General features: G+C 40.8%; 1 protein-coding gene across 1 annotated transcript in view; it reads right to left on the bottom strand.

Moving 5' to 3' along the window:
- Nucleotides 1-7,433: 7,433 nt before the first annotated feature.
- SNTB1 (syntrophin beta 1) overlaps nucleotides 7,434-21,354 on the bottom strand; it is a 187,964-nt gene continuing 174,043 nt past the window's right edge. Inside the window, exons 5-7 of the mRNA XM_084864974.1 lie at nucleotides 19,347-19,543; nucleotides 14,115-14,305; nucleotides 7,434-10,620 (exon numbers count right to left, since the gene is read on the bottom strand). Of these exons, the coding sequence (XP_084721100.1) occupies nucleotides 10,528-10,620; nucleotides 14,115-14,305; nucleotides 19,347-19,543 (481 nt within the window). The 3' untranslated portion in view covers nucleotides 7,434-10,527. The remainder of the gene's footprint in view (nucleotides 10,621-14,114; nucleotides 14,306-19,346; nucleotides 19,544-21,354) is intronic.

Raw genomic sequence — 21,354 nt, 5'->3', positions numbered from 1 at the left:
CATTTAAATATATATATATTGGCCACTCTTTAATTGCTTTTTATTATTTTGAATATTTTTATTTTTCTTACTGGTTTGTAAGGGTTCTTTCTTATCTATTAAGGGTATTAGCTGGTTGTCATTTTGTTGATGGTGTTATTTTGCCCCTGAGAGGACATTAAGCAAGAAATCTGGCAAGCACCACTTGGTATAAGCTAAAACTGGAAGAAGTACAGCTGCACATGCTTTGGGGCTGTGCTTTAGAGGAGGAACCCAACTGACCTTTATATAAGGTAAGCATGAGAGGGCCCTTGAAAAGTACATGGGATAGAGAGTATAGGCTGATCTTAGACTTCAGCTTCTCTAGGGAGTTATTTACTGGTGCTGGAAATAATGCTGAAAGCTCACACTCTTTAAAATGAGAAGTTTGGACTGAGACCTTTTTCTTGGAAAAGAGGGCACCACCGGGCACAGCTAGCTCAGCCATGTTATGTAGTGGTGATACATTTGGCAAAACTGGGCCTGTAAGAGAGAGAGAACTTGTATCTAATGGACTTGTGGATTAGTTAAGGTTATCTCAAGTAGAATGTTAAAAGTCTCAGAGGCTATTTTTTGTTTTTGTTTTTAAATATATTTTATTGATTTTTTTTTTTTTTTACAAAGAGGAAGGGAGAGGGATAGAGTTAGAGAAACATCAATGAGAGAGAAACATCAATCAGCTGCCTCCTGCACACCCCCTACTGGGTTTAATTAGTTAATTTGGTCACAATATTCTGTGTTTTAAAAAGCTGCACCCTAGGAAGTATCTTCCCTGTCTGGACCAAATAAAGAGATAAAGATCACGAAATACTGGACTTTGGCCTATATTGGGAGGAAATGAGCGTACTTTGCATGTAAGAAAATGAAAATAATTGTGACCAAAGAGTGGAATGTGGTAGGTTAAATATGACCACAAAGCTTTGGGCTTCTCCCATGAGGAGATGGAATCTCTTTCCCTAGTCCTTGCAGCTGGGCTGGCAATGTGACTTACTTTAACCATCTATGGTAGCATAAGTGACGTGGTGTGAACTAGAAACTTGCAGCTCAAAGACCTTGTAGCTTCTGGTTTGCTCTGCTAGAATCTGGCCTTGACTGTAAGGGAGTCTCATAAGGGACTGGTTTAGCCTACCTGATGATGAGGGGCCAGAAGAGAACGGAGACAGGCACACCAGCTGTAGGACAGTGAGAGGCATTTGGGACTTTCCGAGTGCGCCAGCTAAATACAACCACATGAGTGAGCCTGGCAAAACCAGCAAGGAACTGCCCAACCAACCCACAGAACAGTGAGACATAACATGTTGCTGTGTTGTAAGCCACCAGGTTGTGCAGTCATTTGTTTTATATAAACATTAAGTTCCGTTCATATTGAAGAATTCATTGAGAGGCCAAATGCAAGAAGGAAGGTTGCAAAAACTTCCTTGATTAAGGCTTTAGCTTGAAGGCCTTCCTTGCAGAAAAAAGAAAGCTGCTTTCTGGACTGGATTTGCGTTTCTCGTGAGACCCAGAAAACTTGCAGAGGAAGCAGTTCCTCCACCCATTGTGCAGGTGAGAATTACAAAGCAGAGAAGCAGCAATTAATGAGGCATGAAATGAGGGTCTTTCTTGGACATTGCCTTTGAGTTCTTGGGAGGAAATAGGCTTTATTCATACAAAGAATTACAGTTGAAAGTTGCTGAAAATATCATTGGCTTTGTTTCTTGAAGAGAACAAAGGGCTGTGTTTTTCCCCCCACATTCCCAGGCCCTCGTCCAAGCCAAGGCAGAATTGCAGCCATCAGGCCAATGGGCTCCGCCTCTGAGATTGGAGTCAGGGTCAGAGGCCTCACCCAGGGGCGCCTTATTCTCAATGGATTGGCTGGTTGTGCGTCAGTTCCCACTCTTGTCCCCTTTGGATGCCATTTTTCACCATCCTCCACCTCTGTTCTACTCTTGCTTTGACACAGCAATGTTCTCTGCATCAAGTCTCACACTCTTCCAAAAAAAAAACCAAAAAAAAAATCTTAATTATGTCCAAGAAAAAAATAATGAGGATAAAAGGCAAAAAAAGAGCTTCCTACTGCTTTTCTGTTATCATACAAGTGGGATTCCATACCCTACATAGACATGGTTCAGTCAAGTTAATGAGGTATTAGACTTGCTTTCCCTTGTGAAATCAAAGTTCGGTTTAGAAGACAACAGGTGACATGGTCATTAATGTCTGTCTATATATACAAATAGTACTATTACTGAGGGTTTTATAAAGCATTATTCACCATTATTAGAACATTTACCCATAAAAAGAAAACCTTCAAAAGAAAATTTTAAAATGCACATTTAAGGAGTTTATGTAATACGGAAGGGTATTAAGGTCATACTCATAGTCCTGGTCCTATTTTATAGCAATAACTGATAATAAGAGGGTTTTTTAATGTATCTTTCCAGGCATTTTATACAAGTACAAGCATATTATTATGTGTCCATTTTTTTCTTCACCATGCCCTTTATAAGAAAACTAGAGACTTGGTGCATGAAATTCGTGCACAGGGTGAGGGGTGTCCCTCAGCCCAGCCTGCACCCTCTCCAATCTGGGACCCCTCAAGGGATGTTAAACTGCCCATTTAGGCCCGATCCCACCGTCCCTCTCACAATCCAGGACTGCTGGCTCCAAACGGCTTGCCTGCCTGCCTTATTGCCCCTAACTGCTTTTTCTTGCCAGCCTAATCACCCCCTAACCACTCCATGCCAGCCTGATTGATGTCTAACTGCCCCCCTGCCAGCCTGTTTGCCCCCAAATTCCCTCTGCTGGCCTGGCCACCCCAACTGCCCCCCCCTACAGGGTTGATCGCCTCCAACTGCCCTCCCTTGCAGACCTGGTCCCTCTCAACTGCCCTCCCTTTCAGGCCTGGTGCCTCCCAACTGCCCTCCCCTGCTGGCCATCTTGTGGTGGCCATTTTGTGTCCACATGGGGGAGGATCTTTGACCACATGGGGGCAGCTATTGGAGTGATGGTTAATCTGCGTATTACTCTTTTATTAGATAGGATAGAGGCCTGGTGCATGGGTAGGGGCCAGCTGGTTTGCTCTGAAGGGTGTCCCGGATCAGGGTGGGGATTCCCTGGGGTGTGGGGCAGCCAGGGTGGGGATTCCCTGGGGTGCAGGCCAGCCACGCCCCCTGGTGACCCAAGCAGAAGCCCTGGTATCTGGAATTTATTTACCTTCTACAATTGAAACTTTGAAGCCAAGTCCCCTGCTTGTTCTGTGGCTGCCACCATTTCGGTTTGGTTTTATGTATCTTCTATAATTGAAATTTTGTAGCCTGGAATGGAGGCCTAGGCTGGCCATGGTTTGTGGAAAGCTTGACTTCCATTGCTGGGGAAACCCAAGCCTCTCAACTGCTCTTTGTGGCTGTAGCCATCTTAGTTGGGGTTAATTTGCATACTTGCTCTGATGGGCTGGTGGGTGTGGCTTGAGCAGAGTGATGGTTAATTTGCATAGTTCTCTTTTATTAGATAGGATTTTTAAACATAATTCTTTATTATTGAAAGTATTACATATGTCCCCTTTCCCTCTTTTATTGATCCCCCTCCAACTCTTCCCCCCTCACCCCAGGCCTTCACCACTCATTGTCTGTGTCCATGGATTTTGTATATTTGTAAAGGTCTTTGGTTGACTACCTTCCACCCACCCACCCTCCCTTCCCTTCCCTCCAAGGTTCCACACTGTACCATGCTTCCATGTCTCTGGATCCACTCCATTCATCAGTTTATTTTGTTACTTAGACTAATCCTTCCTATATTAACTCCTTTTTACATTCACATATGAGTGAAATCATGTGTGGATTATCTCACTTAGCATGCTATTCTCCAAGTCCCTCCATGCTGTCTCAAAGGGTAAGAGAATCTTCATTTTTACTGCTGCATAGTATTCCATGGCATAAATGCACCACAGTTTTTTTATCCACTCATCTACTGATGGGCACTTGGGCTGTTTCTAGATCTTATTATAAATTATGCTGCTATGAACACAGAGATGCATACATTTTTTTCTGATTGGTATTTGGGTTCCTTGGGATATATTCCTAGAAGTGGGATCACTGGGTCAAATGGCAGTTCCATATTTAATTTTTTTTTGTGTTTGAGGAAAGGCTATATTGTTTTCCATAATGGCTGCACCAGTCTGCATTACCCCCAGCAGTGTACTAGGGTTCTCTTTTTTCTACATCCTTGCCAGCATTTGTCATTTGTTGATGGTAGCCATTCTGATAGGTGTTAAGTGATACCTCATTGTCATTTTAATTTGCATCTCTCTGATGATCAGTGACTTTGAGCATATTTTCATATGTCTCTTGGCTATCTATTAATATATGTCCTCTTTGGAGAAGTGTCTAGGTTTTTTGCCCATTTTTTAAATTGGATTGTTTGTCTTCCTTTTGTTAATTTGTATGAGTTCCTTATATGTTTTGGATATAAACCCTTTATCAGATGTATTGTTGCCAAATATGTTCTCCCATACAGTGGGTTTCCTTTTATAAGAAGTATTTTTAATGTCCCCTTTGGTGCCAAGGTAAAATTAATAAAAGTCTCTGGCCAAGCTCCCTAGAAAACCAAAGCTGGAGCAGGGATGAAGCGCTGATGCTTTAAGAGGCCCAATTCCAGGGCACTGAAAGGGAAGAAGAATAGGGCAGCAATGCAGGTGATCCATTCCTGCTCTGGCCACTGCTTCATGAGGCCCAAAGAGACAGCCAATCACCCATCAGGTGTCTTCTCAGTCCCAGCGGATGTCTCTCAGGATATAGAGTCTATGGAGAAACCATGTCTCAGAAATAGACAAGAGGGAGCAGGAAGAGGATTATTTTATTTACTCAAATCCTTCCTATTATTAACTCCTGTTTGGCCCACAGACATTTCAATCCCCCTACAGTCCTGTGTGGTTCAGGTCATTACCTTAGCAGATGTTCAGGGTACTTTTCTTATGCCCTACAGTGTAGCCTACCATCCAAGTCTGGAATTGATGACATAAGCCAGAAATTCAAGTATGCATCTCCTTAGCCTGGTGACCGGGCAGCAGCCAAGGGGAGAGTTAGGGGATGCTGCGTTTCCAGGCAAACAGTTAGTTGGCTCTGAGTGGCAGAAACATTTAGTTCAAGCAGAGCTGGCAGTGCATAACCTTGAATAAGCAGCTCAGAGTCGACTAGATGACATTGAGTGTGTCTGAGGAGATACACAGTATTTGCATAGTACAGATACATAACCAACATGCAGCCAGGATGCTTTGATTGATATCCCCTGACTGTAAGGTAAAGACATTTTAGAAAAAGACAGCATGATAATAAAATATATGCATTTCAACGTGGAGGTGCTGGAGAGCAGCCATACTGAGATAAAACAGTCACCCAATAGTTGACTTTCACCTCGGTTCAGCATGAATGGGGCACAGATAAAAGTAGTCAGGGGTCTTATCTTGGTGACTCAAGTACCATGTTCACGCTTGCTGCTTGTGACTTGTTTTTATAAAATGCCCTGAACAAAACAAAAATCCATCCTTCCATAAACGTGGAAGTTGCATATCTAGAAAACGCAGAATATGTTGAATCAGATTAAAAAATAAAATAAAATAAGGCTTTTCCATGTAAACTGTAGTCAGGGTCTAGGTTCAAGTCATTATTACGGTAACAGGATTTTCACCTGTATGAATAATTCAGGACCCAGAAATTATGTGGAGAGTAGTTCCATTGGATGCAGGGACTGTCATCACACCGCAGGAAGGCTGCCCACTCTGGCTTTTGTTCAGTCGATACCAGCAGTGTCCCTTCTCCCCAGTCACTGTGACAGCAAAACACCAGCAGAGATTTCCACGAACCCCTGCAATGCCACTCCTCCTGAGGACCACTTTTTAAGAAGCAAACAATATCTCTATTTATATCTGCATTTTGCACAAGTTGCATTTACACATTCATCCACATTAGCCCTTAGAGATGGGCCGTTCTTTGTAACAGTCAGACAATATTCTAGTGCATCGGTGGGCCATAATGTGTTGTTTAGTTCTTGATGGTCACGTTGATCTTTTCAGCTTCTTATTATAAACAATGCTGCAAAGATGATCCTTACACATTAGTACTTGTATACTTTATCTCTAGGATAAAGTCTCAAAGGTACATGTATTTTTTACATTTTTATATATATATATTACCAAATTGCCCTTCAAATTATTGCTAAATATAGGTTTCCCAAAAAAAAATGTATACATTAACAGTTCAGTTTTGAAAATGAAATGTATTTTAATAAATGCTGCCTTTATAATTATTCATAGTGTGTGTATATACATGTTTTTTTAGGACATCCTATATATACTAGTATATCAGCTAATGGTGAATATAATTGTTTGTTTTCCCATGGCTTCCTACCTACCCTGTTTCCCCGAAAATAAGACAGTGTCTTATATTAATTTTTTCTCCCAAAGTTGCGCTAGGTCTTATTTTCAGGGGATGTATTATCTTTCCATGCGCTAGGTCTTATTTTTGGAGGATGTTTTATTTTCGGGGAAACACGGTAGTAGTCACCTACTTTGAATTGTCTTTTTACATAAGACACTCACATGAGAAAGATTGGGTTTTCAGTGTTTTCTAGTGTAGAACAGGGTAACGCGTGAAAGGTGGACACATAAGTTTTACTCTCAGTATATAAACACTTCCTAAGCACTGGGGTCAGTGGAGTGGCCTGCCTCGGAGATAAGGAGCTCCCTGCCCAGAGCTGGAAAATTTTTATTTCCAGTGGAATAAACACCTACAAGATATGTTCAGGAAGAAACTTTTGAGTTTACTGGATTACTATACAAGGTTAACTTTTAGGAACATGTAGTACCTCGACCATAGTGTATGTGGGATGACTTTAGGTGGCACAACTTTAAAATTTTTAACTGGTTTAAATTCATTTTTATGTATATTTGCTGCATTGCTATGTTACTAGCAAATCATATACTCTAAAATGCTAAAATTATACATAAACTTTGGGCAACAGTATGCTTGATGACTTCCAAAGTCTCTTCAAAACAGATTCTACAGTTCTAGATGTAATCTCAATATTACTAAATTGTCAAATATTAAAATGACTTCTCAACCCCACCCTATTACATTTATTACAAGCAATTTAAACCCAAATCAAGTTCTAGCATTACAGATTTCAAGTATTAGGAGCTTGGGGGAATTCCATGAAAACTTAACTTAAAAATGAGGGTCCCTAAGCCCCAGGTGAAGACCCATCCTGAAACTACTACTGTAGTATACACAACTCCAAAACCAAAACCAAAAGCCCATTGCTACTGCCATCCCCTTTATCCATTAGCACCTTCTAAAGGCCAGTGTTAGGAAGAGAATAGGCTGTGTTTACACAAAACCATATCCCTCTGTGGCTATCATGAGACCACCAGGCAGTCCACCATATTCAGAAGTGAATATTTATTTAACTCATACATAAATTTTACATGATATCCATTGTGTTATAAACATAGGGACATTTTTAAAAACTCAAGGTACATTCAAAACCACTCCCTCACCTCACCCCACTCCAATTCCCTCAAGATGGAATATCTGATATTTGTAAAACAAGGGCCAGAGAGGCCCAGCACATTAATTTTGGGAGAGTGCTTCTGACCATTATGATCATTCCTTCTGATTTCAACCAAGAAGGGTCAATACATTTTTAAACAAAGGAGCATGCATTTTTTCAGCCTTTTAATTCCATCAACTGATAGAATTAATTAAGGCCTCTGCCTGGATATTTTTTTTAATACGTGTATGGTTTTGTTTCTCCTACTTAGTTCAAGTCAGAAAAAATAAATATTGGTACCTATATTCCTGCTGGCCTTCTTTAAATGCCTATGGGATGGTTTAAAGGTATTTCACCCAAGCACATCTCTAACAAATGGGTAGCTTCCCACTAAGTACAGTTAAACATCCCTCTTTTCTGTTGGTTTGACCTTAAAAGGACAAACATTGAAAGTTTAATAATTCATTGATTCACATAAGAAACGGACTAAGCACAGAGCAAGTCGGGCAGAGACAAATTCATCAAAATGACTCAGTTGATGGATTTGATTATACCAGGCATGACCCAGACGTATTGGTGTGTCATTCACAACACTCATAACACACATCAAGACAAGATTACAATCTACACTGTAGAGTCTTTGTAATTTGAATTCAGAATGAGAAAAAAATGAGTGTTTGGAATTGATTCATCATAGCTATTCTGATATGATACACTAACTTGGAAGAAAATAAAATTATTCATATATACAATTCTCAGTAAAATTTTCTATTTCTTGTTAATAACACATTTTAGTTCAGAAAATGCATTAATTTTATTCAAATATATTTTCTAAAATATAAATATATTAAGTTTTTATAAATGCAGAGAATGTAGTTCCTGTTGATTCCCCACCCAGATAGTAATCAGTCCAAAACTTAAGTGATGAAGAAATCATATTTGTAATTGTGATCATTTTACTTTGTCTATAAATATATAATAGGATCTTTGCAACTTAATTATAAGTAACTCATACTTCATATACTAGTACTACTGAGCACCTTTGATTACATGTTGTATTAAACAATTAGCATTAATATATCTAATTTAACACGTTATTTACAATCACAAGTATAATTATCTTGTATAACAACATTCCAGTGATTTTGAAAATATATAATGAAAGAGTGCAGCATAATTTACAAATGCATCAAAGCTTTCCTTGCAATAGTCAGCCTGGGACTTGACATTCTTCAGCATTTTAAAATAAGAAACAAACAAACAAACAAAAAAAAGGTTCTAAAACTGTATTTTCCAAAGTTTTTGTTTGTTTGTTTTCTTGTAACAAGAGCTACCCAGGATGTCCTATTTTTTTGTGTTTGTCTGTTTGTTTTAACATAGACTTCTCAGGATGCTCTGTTAAAAAGGAGTTCTGTAGGCAAATGTAGGGAATGGCACATGGAACCCCTTTGGAGAACTGCAATGTAAACTGAAGTCTCCGAGGAGGCCTGCAATTTGTTTAACTTTTCTTAACTCCATATTTAACAAACATTTTTTATTCCCAACCTCTTAGTGCCACCCCCACAAGACACCACTCAATGCTCCTTGGAACTAGTGTTACACATACTGGGGAAGCGCTGATCTAAAATAAAATCTTGCAATTCAATAAACACTTATGTCTGAGTGAGCAAAATCACATTCCTTGAACAGTTTCCACTTTGTAAAGCTCTTTTGCATAGGTATTTCCCAAAATACAACTTTGAAAACACACACACACATATACACATATCTCACCCAGGCTATTTGTCTATGTAAACTGTATGGGAAAGAAGGGTTACAAATGCTTATAGAAATTCTAGAGCTAATTTGCAGGGTTTGAAGAAAGTGGCTCCTAAATCAAGTATTGGGTATATTTTTAATTAATTTGTTTTGAAAGATAAAAGCATTGGATCAGTAATATGCTATGTGGTGTCTGAAAATATTCTTGTAGAAAAATATCAGGTCATTATATTATATCCCTGGAATTCTGAAAGACCTGTGGATGCTATCAATAGATTTGATTATAATATTGGGTCTATATGTGAAACCCAGGATCATCCAGAATGATATGAGGCTGCTCTATTACTGGTTCAAAAATACATGCATACAAGCACAGGCAGGAACAAGGGTCAATAAATTGCTCAGTGCTTCCACTGAAAACCACAAAATTATGATAATTAGTTAACCCCACATGTGTTGTATATATATACGTATATATCAAATGACAATCATTAAAAATCCATAATTTGCTTTCTATAAATAACGCTATCAGTTTTGGCTCTACAATGGCAGACCTTGGTGTGAGTGCAGCCCAGAATTAAGCATCTTTCAGTCTCCGCTGGCTCAGCTTCCACCAGCTTACCCCTCAAATCAGTGTCTGGGGCTTCAATTCCTGCTCAGCATATGCTCATGGGACACTTCAGCATCTTTCTACATCATCGAAAGATAATTCACTAAGAAAAAAGTAAGAGCTGCTTCATACTTAAAAGGTGGGTTTCCATTTAAAGGACTTGTCTCCCCTTTCCAGGGAGAGTCAACTCAGAAGTAGGAGATAAATCACAATCAACATGGGGTCATTACCGGACAGGAGAGAGGATAATGTCCATTTCTCATCTTGCTATTTCAGCCCTTGCTTACCTGGGTGAACCAGTTGCCTAGAAACTGGTGTGATTAAGATCTGCACATGCTGTTCTACTGGAACGTCCTTGATTGTCAAAAGCTATGCCGAGTATTTTTCCCAGCGCCCTCTCCTCTTTACCCCTTTACTGCTCTAAAAAGACAGTTTGATTCTGAAGCTCCCTGTGGTGTCTTCTTAGGATACCTCCTTTAGTTGGTGAAGTTGACAAGAGGAGTCTGGGACAGTTACTGCAGGGCTCCTGGCATCTAAAGCTGACTGGCATGCGACATGGATGGCACACTGGCTGGTGGCATCGCAGCCCTCCTTCCCTCAAAGGCCAGTCGCCCCTCCGTTCAGGCCACCAGGCCCAGTCTTGTGATTTTAGCTGACAGGAAGGAGTGAATGATGAAAACAATTGGCTTGGGGCAGGAATGAAGGTCCAGTTGCTGAAATTTGAAAAGAAGAGAGCATGAGAGATTATCAAAGTAATGCTTGGTACAGAAGAGCGATTGACACATCATACAGTCGGAGCACTTCCTGCTTTTAAGAGTTAACTGGGGCAATTAATGTTTTTAAATCCTTGCCCCTCAAGGAGACCAAAACGTGCCTCTTGGAACTTACTCTTTACATCTCACATACCTTTTTCTCAGAAATTGGTTCTGTGAAATTTACACATACCAATAGCATAAATATTAATATTGCCTTTCTTCACTGTCTATTTCCAATATCACAATAATGATATTGTGTATGTTAGGTTAGATATCACATGAAGCAGCACTAAATGTCACGTTGGTTTGAGTTTCTCGGTCCTACCCAACTCACAGGTTGGTTAGAGTATTAAATGAGAATCTGTAGGTAAAAACTCCTTAAACGCTCCAAACAGGGCCCATGCTGCTCAGCAACTGTATCCTCACTGTCCTCTGGCCTGGACTCTTGGATTGCTGTAGGCAAGAATGTCACATATGTGGTAAGGCCCTTTCCAAAGTCTCACCCTCCTCAGTTTGTTCTTGCCGAGCCAATGCCTGGTCACAATGAATTTGTATCACCTGACCCAATTCAGGAGAACTGGGAGCGTTGTCCCAAGTCTCATCTGCTGTCCCCAGTTCTCTCTGATGATGGAAAACAACAAGCCGAACGTAGGTTTTATACATTATATATGAACCAGGCACTGTGCTAATTTTTATATGCTGTCATTGCATTTTCACAAAATCTTGTGAGGTAGCTGTTGTGATCTCTATGACGTCTATGGGAAACTAAGATTTGGGTGAAGTTATAAAGCTTTCTGAGATCATCAATCATGCAGTACAGAGAAAGTGTGGGCTCAAAGGCAAGTCTATCTGATGTCAGAGTGAGGGCTTCATCACCATATTCTGTTTCACCAACAGAACGAAACTTCTGAAAGTCACCTTAAAAATTATGTACTGTAGTCCCTGTATCTTATGGATGGGGAGGCTCAGATTCAAAGCAATAGAAGGACTGCCCAAGACAGTGGTGATGGACTCCAGACTTAGAGGACACGTGCCTCTTGACCCTCACCTTCCTGGCTTTCCCACAACTCTTCTCTGCTCCCTTCCCCCACCCCAAAGGCCCACTGCCTGCTTCTTGGGATTGCTTAACCGGACACTTTGGGGGAGCTGTCTGTGAACTTGAGCTTATCAGCCTCATGTACTGGCAGAAAATCAGTCCTTCCTAAGTCTTCCAGGTCAGGTCGTAATTAAAGGCAGGAAGGCTGACATTTAGACAAGTGATTTTCCTCACAGGCAAAAATAGCCTTGAATTTTCAAGTCAAGGGTAAAGCAGGAGACGGGTTCTTGTTCTTTTCGACTCTTCTAGGGAAAAGCGCATGGCTGGGTGATTGGCAGAACTGCAGCTGAGCCAGGAGGGTTCTTAGTAAAATGGACTTTCGGATCACTTTCTCATTTCCCAACTGGTGCTTCGGGCTGAATTTACTGACTGAAACATACAAATAAGTGACAAAATATCCTATAAAATGCTGTGGATCCATTTTCAAAGTTAGAAAAATGGCTGGCTGGAAAATGTCCTCAGAAAGTGAATGTAGATCATCTGTCAGCCATAGGTTGAGGACTCATCATGACTCCCTATGGCTGCCTTAGGAAGAAGTCTGATATTCTGTCAGGGCTAGTAGTAGGGCTTGTTCTAGAATAGTGATGCTGAATTTTAGGATTAAAGATCCCTAAGCTCTTTTAAGTGGTTCTGGCCCTTTCCTTCAGTCAGCCCTGAGTGGTTTTCAAAGAATTACCAATGAAATAACTAGAAAGATGAGGGTGGGAAAGAATGGATTGTGGGGAGGCCAGTAGTTGAATTGAAATTCTTGGATCTTTTTATATATATATTGATTTCAGAGAGGAAAGGCGAGGGGGAGAGAGATAGAAACATGATGAGAGAAATTATTTGATTAGCTGCCTCCTGCATACACCCCACTGGGGATCGAGCCCACAACCTGAGCATGTGCCCTGATTGGGAATTGAACCGTGACCTCCTGGTTCATAGGTCGATGCTCAACCACTGAACCACACTGGCCAAGTGAAATTCCTGCATCTTTTAAATTGAGATTTATCTCTGAATTTTATGTATTCCCCATCCCTGTTATCAAGTGGAAGTCAATACATATTTGTTGACTAATCCAGTGACTAGGAAGGACCCAAATTGAGACTAGTTATTACAAAATCAAGGTCCTCTTTGATCTACATTCCACAGCTTAAATGAGATGCTATGTCTTCCAGAGAAATCTCAAGAACGACACTTACTAGAAAATAGAAGGAAGGGCATTTCTCACCCTTCAGGGAATCTGAACTAATGTACTTTCTACTTACAGCAGGTGGTAATAATCACAGAAAATCACAGATTGAAACACAGGGACTATTTGCACTGTTATGAAAAGCATGATTCCTTCACTGGTAAATTTGCATTTTGTTGGACATTTCACATCCCCTCCTCCACCCAAACTTCTAGGCCTTTGGCCCTCTCCACTGTGGCTTGGAATCCGCCCTGGTCCAGCTCCTCCAGCCTCAGTGCTCTATGCCCTCTGCTCCTGTGGGACCTCCCAGCTGACCAGGACCTGCTATTTCACATCTCTGCATCCCTGACAGCACAACGCCAATGCTAGAGGAGATGCTTGATACTTTTTAAAAATGATGTACATTTTGAAGCTATGTTTGAGCATCATTTAATGCTTTCTTCATAAAGGATTATTTCCTTGGGTTCAAATATTTATGTAATATTCTAGTGGAAAATAAGACTAACATAACTGGGAAAATTGGATTTGATCAGTTTTTTAAGGATTGAATAAGACATGAACCCGGCCCTAGCTAGTTTGGCTCAGTGGATAGAGCATCTGCCTGAGGACTGAAGGGTATTGGGTTTGATTCCGGTCAAGGGCACATGCCCGGGTTGTGGGCTCCATCCCCACGAGGGGGCATTCAGGAGAAGGCCGAGCAATGATTTCCTCTCATTGTTCATGTTTCTATTTCTCCCTGCTCCTTCCTCTCTGAAATAAAAAGCATATATATTTAAAAGAAAAAGAAAAAGAAAGACATGAACTTGCAAGTACTTTTTAAATAGTCAAATGCTAAATAAATACAAGGCAGCACTATGTTTGCAAGCCATTATAGGTGTGTTGCATAATGAAATAAAGGAAATCAGACTTTCTTTTTTTTTTTTTTTTTTTTTTTTTAAATATATTTTATTGATTTTTCACAGAGAGGAAGAGAGAGGGATAGAGAGTTAGAAACATCGATGAGAGAGAATCATCGATCAGCTGCCTCCTGCACACCCCCTACTGGGGATGTGCCTGCAACCAAGGTACATGCCCTTGACCGGAATCGAACCTGGGACCTTTCAATCCGCAGGCTGACGCTCTATCCACTGAGCCAAACCGGTCCGGCAGGAAATCAGACTTTCTAAAGTAAAGGGCACTTACCAGTTCTCCATCTTTGCCTCCAAAATCTAAATACAGCATCCTGATTCCATCATCTGAAGACATTTTCAACTTTTCATATGGGGCCTGTATGATTGTCTTGGGAAAGGCACCCTCCTGTGGTTCAGTGGTAATAGAAAATCCATTGTCATAATGTATGGTCAGACGGCACTCCTGGTTTCTGTAGGTGCAAGCTGAGGGGAGAGAGGAAGAGAGAGATGAACTACAGAAGGCAACTCATTTTCATTGATTTTTTTTACAGAGAGGAAGGGAGAGAGATAGAGAGCTAGAAACACTGATCAGCCACCTCCTGCACAACCCACACTGGGGATGTGCCTGCAACCAAGGTACATGCCCTTGACCTGAATTGAACCCTGGACCCTTTAGTCCGAAAGCTGACGCTCTATCCACTGAGCCAAACCAGTTTCAGCAAGGCAACCCATTTTCCCAGGCACTTACATTTCAACTCTCCTCAGTCCCAGTGACCAACCCCAAATTTATTTCTGAAGTTAAAAATAAGTAATTGTTCATTAAAATATTCTCCTTGGGTTGATTTTGATCTTGTAATTTAACATGCTCAGTGAAACTAAAGGAAATAAACGGGAAGAAATCCCATTTGCTGGGATTTACTGAATTTTATCTGGTCCCCAGCCCTAATCTGTCCATCATATGACACATAGGAGTCCTTGTCTCAAGCCTGAAAAAACTGACATCTGAATTAGAGTAAGCTACCTCTGAATCATCTTTATCATCATCATACACACACACACACACACACACACACACACACACGCATTATGTACATGACCAACACTTACAAATTTGACATACGTAAGAAGTCAGGAGTGAGTTGTTCAAAAATAATTAAATTTTTTTTAAGAAAGTTGAACTGAGCTCATTTTATAAAAGGAGTGCCTTTTTAAATTTCCCAATGAGTGGATGACCTTGGCCCTGGAAAGGCAGTTGTAATTGATAGATATCAGGTGTGGCCGGTGCATGAAGAGGGCTGTGTCCTTCCTCTGCCCCGTGAGGTGTCCAGGAACCTCAGGTGCTGCCCACATGGTGCCCTCTGACCCAAAGGAACAAAACTGAAACCTCTGGACCAGGTGAGGTGCCGGCTTTCCTCTGTGGTGCTGTGCTCATTGCGTTTAGGAAGGAGACTTGTGCTTTGAGCTTTTGAGCTGGTGAAGGGACTGCCCTCAGAATCCGAGTTCCCGTTAGGTTAGGAAGACTTGAGGATATTTAAAACCCTTGACCAAAGAGTTCTGGAAAGGTTAAAAAGCATCGGCTGGATTTATTTATTTATTTATTTGTTTATTTATTTATTTATTTATTTATTTATTATCACAAACCACCACATTTAACAGACTCTGGCAAGCAGACCCACTCAGGCCTCCATAAACAAGTGAGAGCCCTTGAGGGAGGGGGTTTCGGAAGAGCAGAACAAGGGCATGATTGAGCACTCTATACCAACACTAGCTTAGCTCTGCATTATAAACCAAACTGAATTTTACTTCCCACACCCTTCTGTTGCAGGACCTTAGCTGGATATTTTACAGGTGAAAAAAAAAAAAAGCGAAGATTAGAGTGGTGAGCTTGCCACAACTCAGGTGGCTTAGATTTCAGAATTCAAGGTCTTTCTACTTTGTTTGTGCCATGTAGCTTCTCACACTCTGGGACTCAGGATACAGAGGGATGTGGAGAGGGATCTTGGCGTCTCAGAGTACTAACAACAGTGGGGTGGCGGAGACCTGCAGAATGTCTGGAACAGAGAGAGGAACAGAAGTCTCTCTGTATGAGCTCACAGAATGAGGTGGCTCAGTTAGCACACAAACCCCTTCCTCTGATTTACCCCAGGCAGCATTCACCTTGCAACTAAGGGCTGATTTTTTCCAAAGGCACATTCTCTATTATCTTTGAGCCCTTCACTAGGCCTTGTTATCTTCTTAGAAGGGCCCTAGACCACTACCACCCCCCTCAGGTCCGAGGATAACCAAGGATAGTGGTAGACATACTTATGGCTTCTCATCTCGAATCCTCATTTTTTACAGTTTACACTTCTACCACCTGCAGAATATGTGTGTGAATGGGTTCTAACTCTGGGTTTCTCTTTTTCCCTTTCCTCTATGTTGGAACTTTGAAGTTATGCCATCAGATATTCTGAATGGACTGGTTGTGGTTATTTTTAATTCTAGTTGACTTCAAATGGCATTCATGGCCTTTATGTAACAGAATTAGTTACCTGAAGATGCTCTCCACCTACACAGGATAAATTGAACACATTAGCAAGTTAATGGAAGCCCTGATTAAAACCTAAAACTCTTTGCCCAACTCTGCAGGCATCTTTAAATTTGTAGCCAGGTTGCACCTTTGCTTGTTGCCACCATCTCTTTTCTCCCAGCACCCAGCTAGCTCAGGCCACACAAGCCCGTGTTATTCTCCTTTGGCTGGTATACCAAAGCCTCATTGTTGTCCCATTGAAATAGAGTTCTGTTTATTGAGAGAGAAGGAGTTTATGGAATTTGTGGAATGCCAACTAAACCAGATCCCTTTGGCCATCTTTATGCTTTCTAGGAGTCTGAACTTCTCTGATATTCCATGTAAAACTTCATTCAATTCTGTTTCCCGGTGGCTTAGGACTTTTCCTACTCATGGGTTGAAAAACTCCAGTTTTTCTTGCTTTGCAGAATAAGCATGTATACTTAAATAAGATTCAGTGACAAAAAAGGTTTTCAACAATGGTGGAGAATATTGGGGGGCATTCATTTGTTTCAGGATAATTTCAAAAAGATCAATTAGCTTGGTGACGCAGCAAAAATTCTACAAAATAACTGGATTTTCATATTTGCATGAATGGAGTAAGTGTGGAGAAACCCTTCTACACATTGATGCGTGTCCCATCTTTTCGAATACTCCTGGGTGCAGAGGGAAGCTGCGCCGCAGTGCAGTACACTCACAGAGGCCATGGACCAGCTGCATCAGCGCCACCTGGTACTTCGTTAGACCCAAGTGCTCAGGCCCCACCCCAGGCTGCTGGGATCAACTTTTCTGGAGGTGGGAATCAGCAATCTGAGGCTTTTGAGGATAGCACTTAAAAAACATTGTTTTTGTTGCCGTTTTCAGCACAGCTAAGGTTCAGAAACACTGTACCCATCATGTCACATGGGAAATCCTTAAGAGTAGAGCTGTACTGCCGGGCTTCCCAACACAAAGGAGAGGCTCTGGATTTCCACTGTCCAATGTAGTAGCCATTAGGCACAAGTGGCAGTTGAGCACGTGAAGTGTGGCTAGTGTGACTGAGGCACTTATTTAATTTTAATTGATTTCAATTTAAATAGCCACACATGACTAGATCCTAGCATACTGGCCCGCATAGGTCTGGAGAAATACAAGAGAAACCACTGATGATTCTTAGGGAGCACTTACTACATGCCAAGTACCAGGTGTTTTACATGGATTATTTCTCTCAATTCTTGATTTCACCCTTTGAGGTACTATGATTTCTTCCTTTTTAAAGATGGGAAAAACTACGAGGTTTTCAGTAAGAGACTGAGAAAGAAATAGAGCTGGAATTTGAATCCGGGCCATTCTGACTTTAAAACCCACACTTGTGATTAGTACCTTGTACTACATCCTCAAAGACAGAGAAAAATGAAAGAAATGGCAAGAAAGCATCAGAGAAGAGGGTGTGCTGAGAATGTTATAAGAAGAACTCTCAAAGATTGGTTTACTGGAAGACTGTTGAAGATACTCCACACTGGGTCACCTAATGCCCTGTTTATGAGTGACCACAGGAGACCTAGACGAAGGTGGTCTTGAACTTCAGAACCAGAAACAATTTGTCTTAGAGCTCAGAGTCAGGAACAATGGCATTATAGGCAGTGTTAACCGTATGTCGTGCTGGCTGATGAAAAACACTGGCTTAAATAAGGAGTCCACCTTAGCAGATGTACAAGACTTTACAGCATGTGTTTCCTATCTATCTATCTATCTATCTATCTATCTATCTATCTATCTCTCTATCATCTATCATCTATCTATCATCTATCTATCTATCTATCATCTATCTATCTCATCTATAATATTTATCACCTACCTACCTGCCTACCTATCTGTATGGATTGGAGATTGGCATGAAAAGTTACTTATCACAGCAGTCTGAACAGAACTATTGTTTTGGGAACAATGACATAACAGTGAGAAGGTCCATGGCTCTGTAGGCAGTGCAGGGAATGAAGAATGGACTTGAGAGAGACACAACATAGAGTTAAAGTCAGTGCTGTTGTTTATTAGGTGTGTGATCTTGGGCAAGTTACTTAAGAATTTGCTTTCTGACTTTTAAAATCACAAAGACAAGAGAATCGTGAGGATTATTAGATGAGAGGAGGCTGTGCATTGTGACCTAGGAGACACACACACATACACATATACACACACAACCCAAATAGATTTACACTGATGTTTCTATTCCAAACTATTTCATTTTTAAAATGTTGGTCTTGTATCAGTTGATTTTAGGGCCCCAAAAGAGTTGTTTCTCACAGAATGAGAAACACTAAAAGACCTTATATAAATTGCCTGCATATAGCAAGTTCTCAATCCATAGTACAGTATAGAAAGAAGGGTTCTTCCTTCTGTGCACACGTCCCATTTCTAGTTTGTCCTTTCTTAGTGCACTACAAGAAATTGTGCTCCCTCCATCCGGCTTGCCTATTCTTTTATACCAGGGACAGGAGTGAATGCTGACTGTCCCCAAGCATCAACCCTTTGCTCTGCTTCCCCCACTGAGTTGCCTTTGGTTCTGGCTCTTTTCTTAGAGAATGGTTGTCCTGTTTTCTGATCAGTTCTGTGAGCTACCTAATATATTTTCAATAATTATATCCTGTGATAAAATACTCAAAATCGTTTTCTGTTGTTTATAACGAGAACCCTTCTAGTTGATGCCTTCAAGGTCATGCCTCCATTAAGCCACCTGGGTTATAGGCAGGAAACTGCATCTGACTTGCCAACTCAGAACTTTTCTTGAATGAAGATGGGATAAGGCTTTTCACAGTCAAACTCGTAGGCTCCAGTTCAGGAGGGCACATGGTAAAATTTAGATTTTAAGTTTCCCTTTGACATTTTAAGTATCCCCAAAGGCTAGGAAGGGAGGCCACTTTGAGGCCAGGGTGAAGTAGAGGGTGTGTTTTTCCTGTGAGAGTGTGACATGGGGAGCCCATGGCCAGCAGTGCTCACCCGTAGTGACTTCGGTAATGAGTTCGGCTGAGTTGTGGCAGCCCTGTACTATGCTCCTGGTCCAGTGGGAGAGGTCCCTGCTGATTTCAGCTCTGAAGAGATGCGTTTCAATCCCCTGCCTGGTACCCGTTCGTGTTGCAAAGGACAGATCCACACCAGCCTGGGGAGATCCTTTCCCTGGACCTGAATGGACCAGCCTGTTGAGGGAAAGAGAGAAAGAGATCATCAAAGATTATCAAAGTTGAACTAACTTAATCACCTGACATGTCATTTGATGACTTGCTGCCATTCTTCTGATCTGAAATGAAAGGGTTCACTGCACCCTTGTGATCACCAGGGCTTTCTGCCATCCCTTCACCCAGTTCCCCTCGGATGGTCAAGTGAGATTAAGAAGGTGTCCAATAGCTATGTATCAAGTTGAATATGCAGAGGAGTTCGATTAATATGACTTTAATTAAGATTAGATAAATTCAACTTGACACTCATGCAAAAAGAAAGAGTTGAATAAATGAGAGAGACAACAATTGAAATAGTGTGTAAAATTCCCTCCATGGTTTCATTCCTGGATGGGACAGGGAAGCCATTGTTTCCTGGCTTAGACTCAGGTCCCCTCTTTCTTGTAGTTGGGAGCATCTACATATAGTTGGGAGATTAAAACCTGCACAAAGGAAATCCAAAAGCTTATATTCTTGTGTAAGCATAAACATTGTAGACCAGAGTTATCAATGTAATAAAACATATTGCAGCTTGTTGAGTTTCTAGCAACAAGCTCGCTATATAGCTTAGAGGAGCTTTCCTTTACTTACAAAGTTAGAGGTATATGGTGCCAACTTGCAGAAAAAGCATAGAAAAACCTTTTGGCTATAAAATTCCTTGAAGATCGAGAAATTTACAAGAGAGAACAAATATTGGCGAGACTGCAGTGAGAAGGGAACCCTTGTCTGTTGGTCGGATTGTAAATGGGTACTTCCATTATGGATGCTAGTATATGGAGGTTCCTCAAAAAATTAAAATTAGAACTATCATATGATGCAGCAATCCCATATCTGGGAATACATCCAAAGGAAGTAAAATCAGTATCTTAGAGAAATATCTGCACTCCATGTTCACTGTAGCATTATTCACAACAGCCAAGCTATGAAAACAACCTAAGTGCCTATCGATGGATAAATGGAATGTTATTCAGCCTTTAAAAATAAGGTAATCTTGCCATTTGCAACATCATGGATAAACCTGGAGGGCATTAAGCTTAGTGAAATAAGCCAGACAGAAAAAGACAAGTACTGTATGATTTCACTTACATGTGGAATCTGAGGGGGTAAAAGTCAAACTCACAGAACTAGAGAGTATAATGATGGTTGTCAGGGGCTTGCGACTGGGGCAAATAAGGAGATAATGGTCAAAGGGTACAAACTTTTAGTTATAAAATGAGTAAGGCTCAAATGGATAGCCTGGTAACCACAGCTAATAACACTGTATTTAATACTTGAAATTTGCCAAGAGAGTAGATCTTAAGTGTTCTCACCAAAACAAACAAAAAAGTAATCATTTGAGTTCATTAACTTCACCATGGTAATCATTTCACATATATCCTGTTTTCTTTTTTTATTTTATTTAATTTTTATTTATTTTTAGAGAGAAAAGAAAGGAGAGGGAGAGAAAGAGAAACATGAATGTGAGAATGAAACATCCTCTCTACCTCCTGCAGGCCTCCTACTAGGGATCGAGCCAGGAACCGGGGCTTGCGTCCTGACCAGTAATCCAACCTATAACCTGGCCAGGGTTTCAGTTTTCTTATTTTAAAAACATAATCCCTGACTCCTATGATTAGTATTACATATAATAAAATATATAAAGCACTTATTCAAGTATTTAGTGCATTGTGGTAAGCAATCAAGAAAAATGAGTTCTCTGGTGCCTTCCCTTGCCTAACACCCTCACTTTCCAGCCCCCTAAATTTCCACCTAAGGCACATCGACTCTGTCACAATCCAGGGCCAGCATAAATG

The sequence above is a fragment of the Pipistrellus hanaki genome (genome assembly GCF_964339955.1).
Source record: "Pipistrellus hanaki genome assembly, chromosome: 17".
Classification (NCBI taxonomy): Eukaryota; Metazoa; Chordata; class Mammalia; order Chiroptera; family Vespertilionidae; genus Pipistrellus; species Pipistrellus hanaki.
The sequence above is the reverse complement of the archived record's forward strand: the minus strand, read 5'-3'. Positions and strand labels throughout refer to the sequence as shown.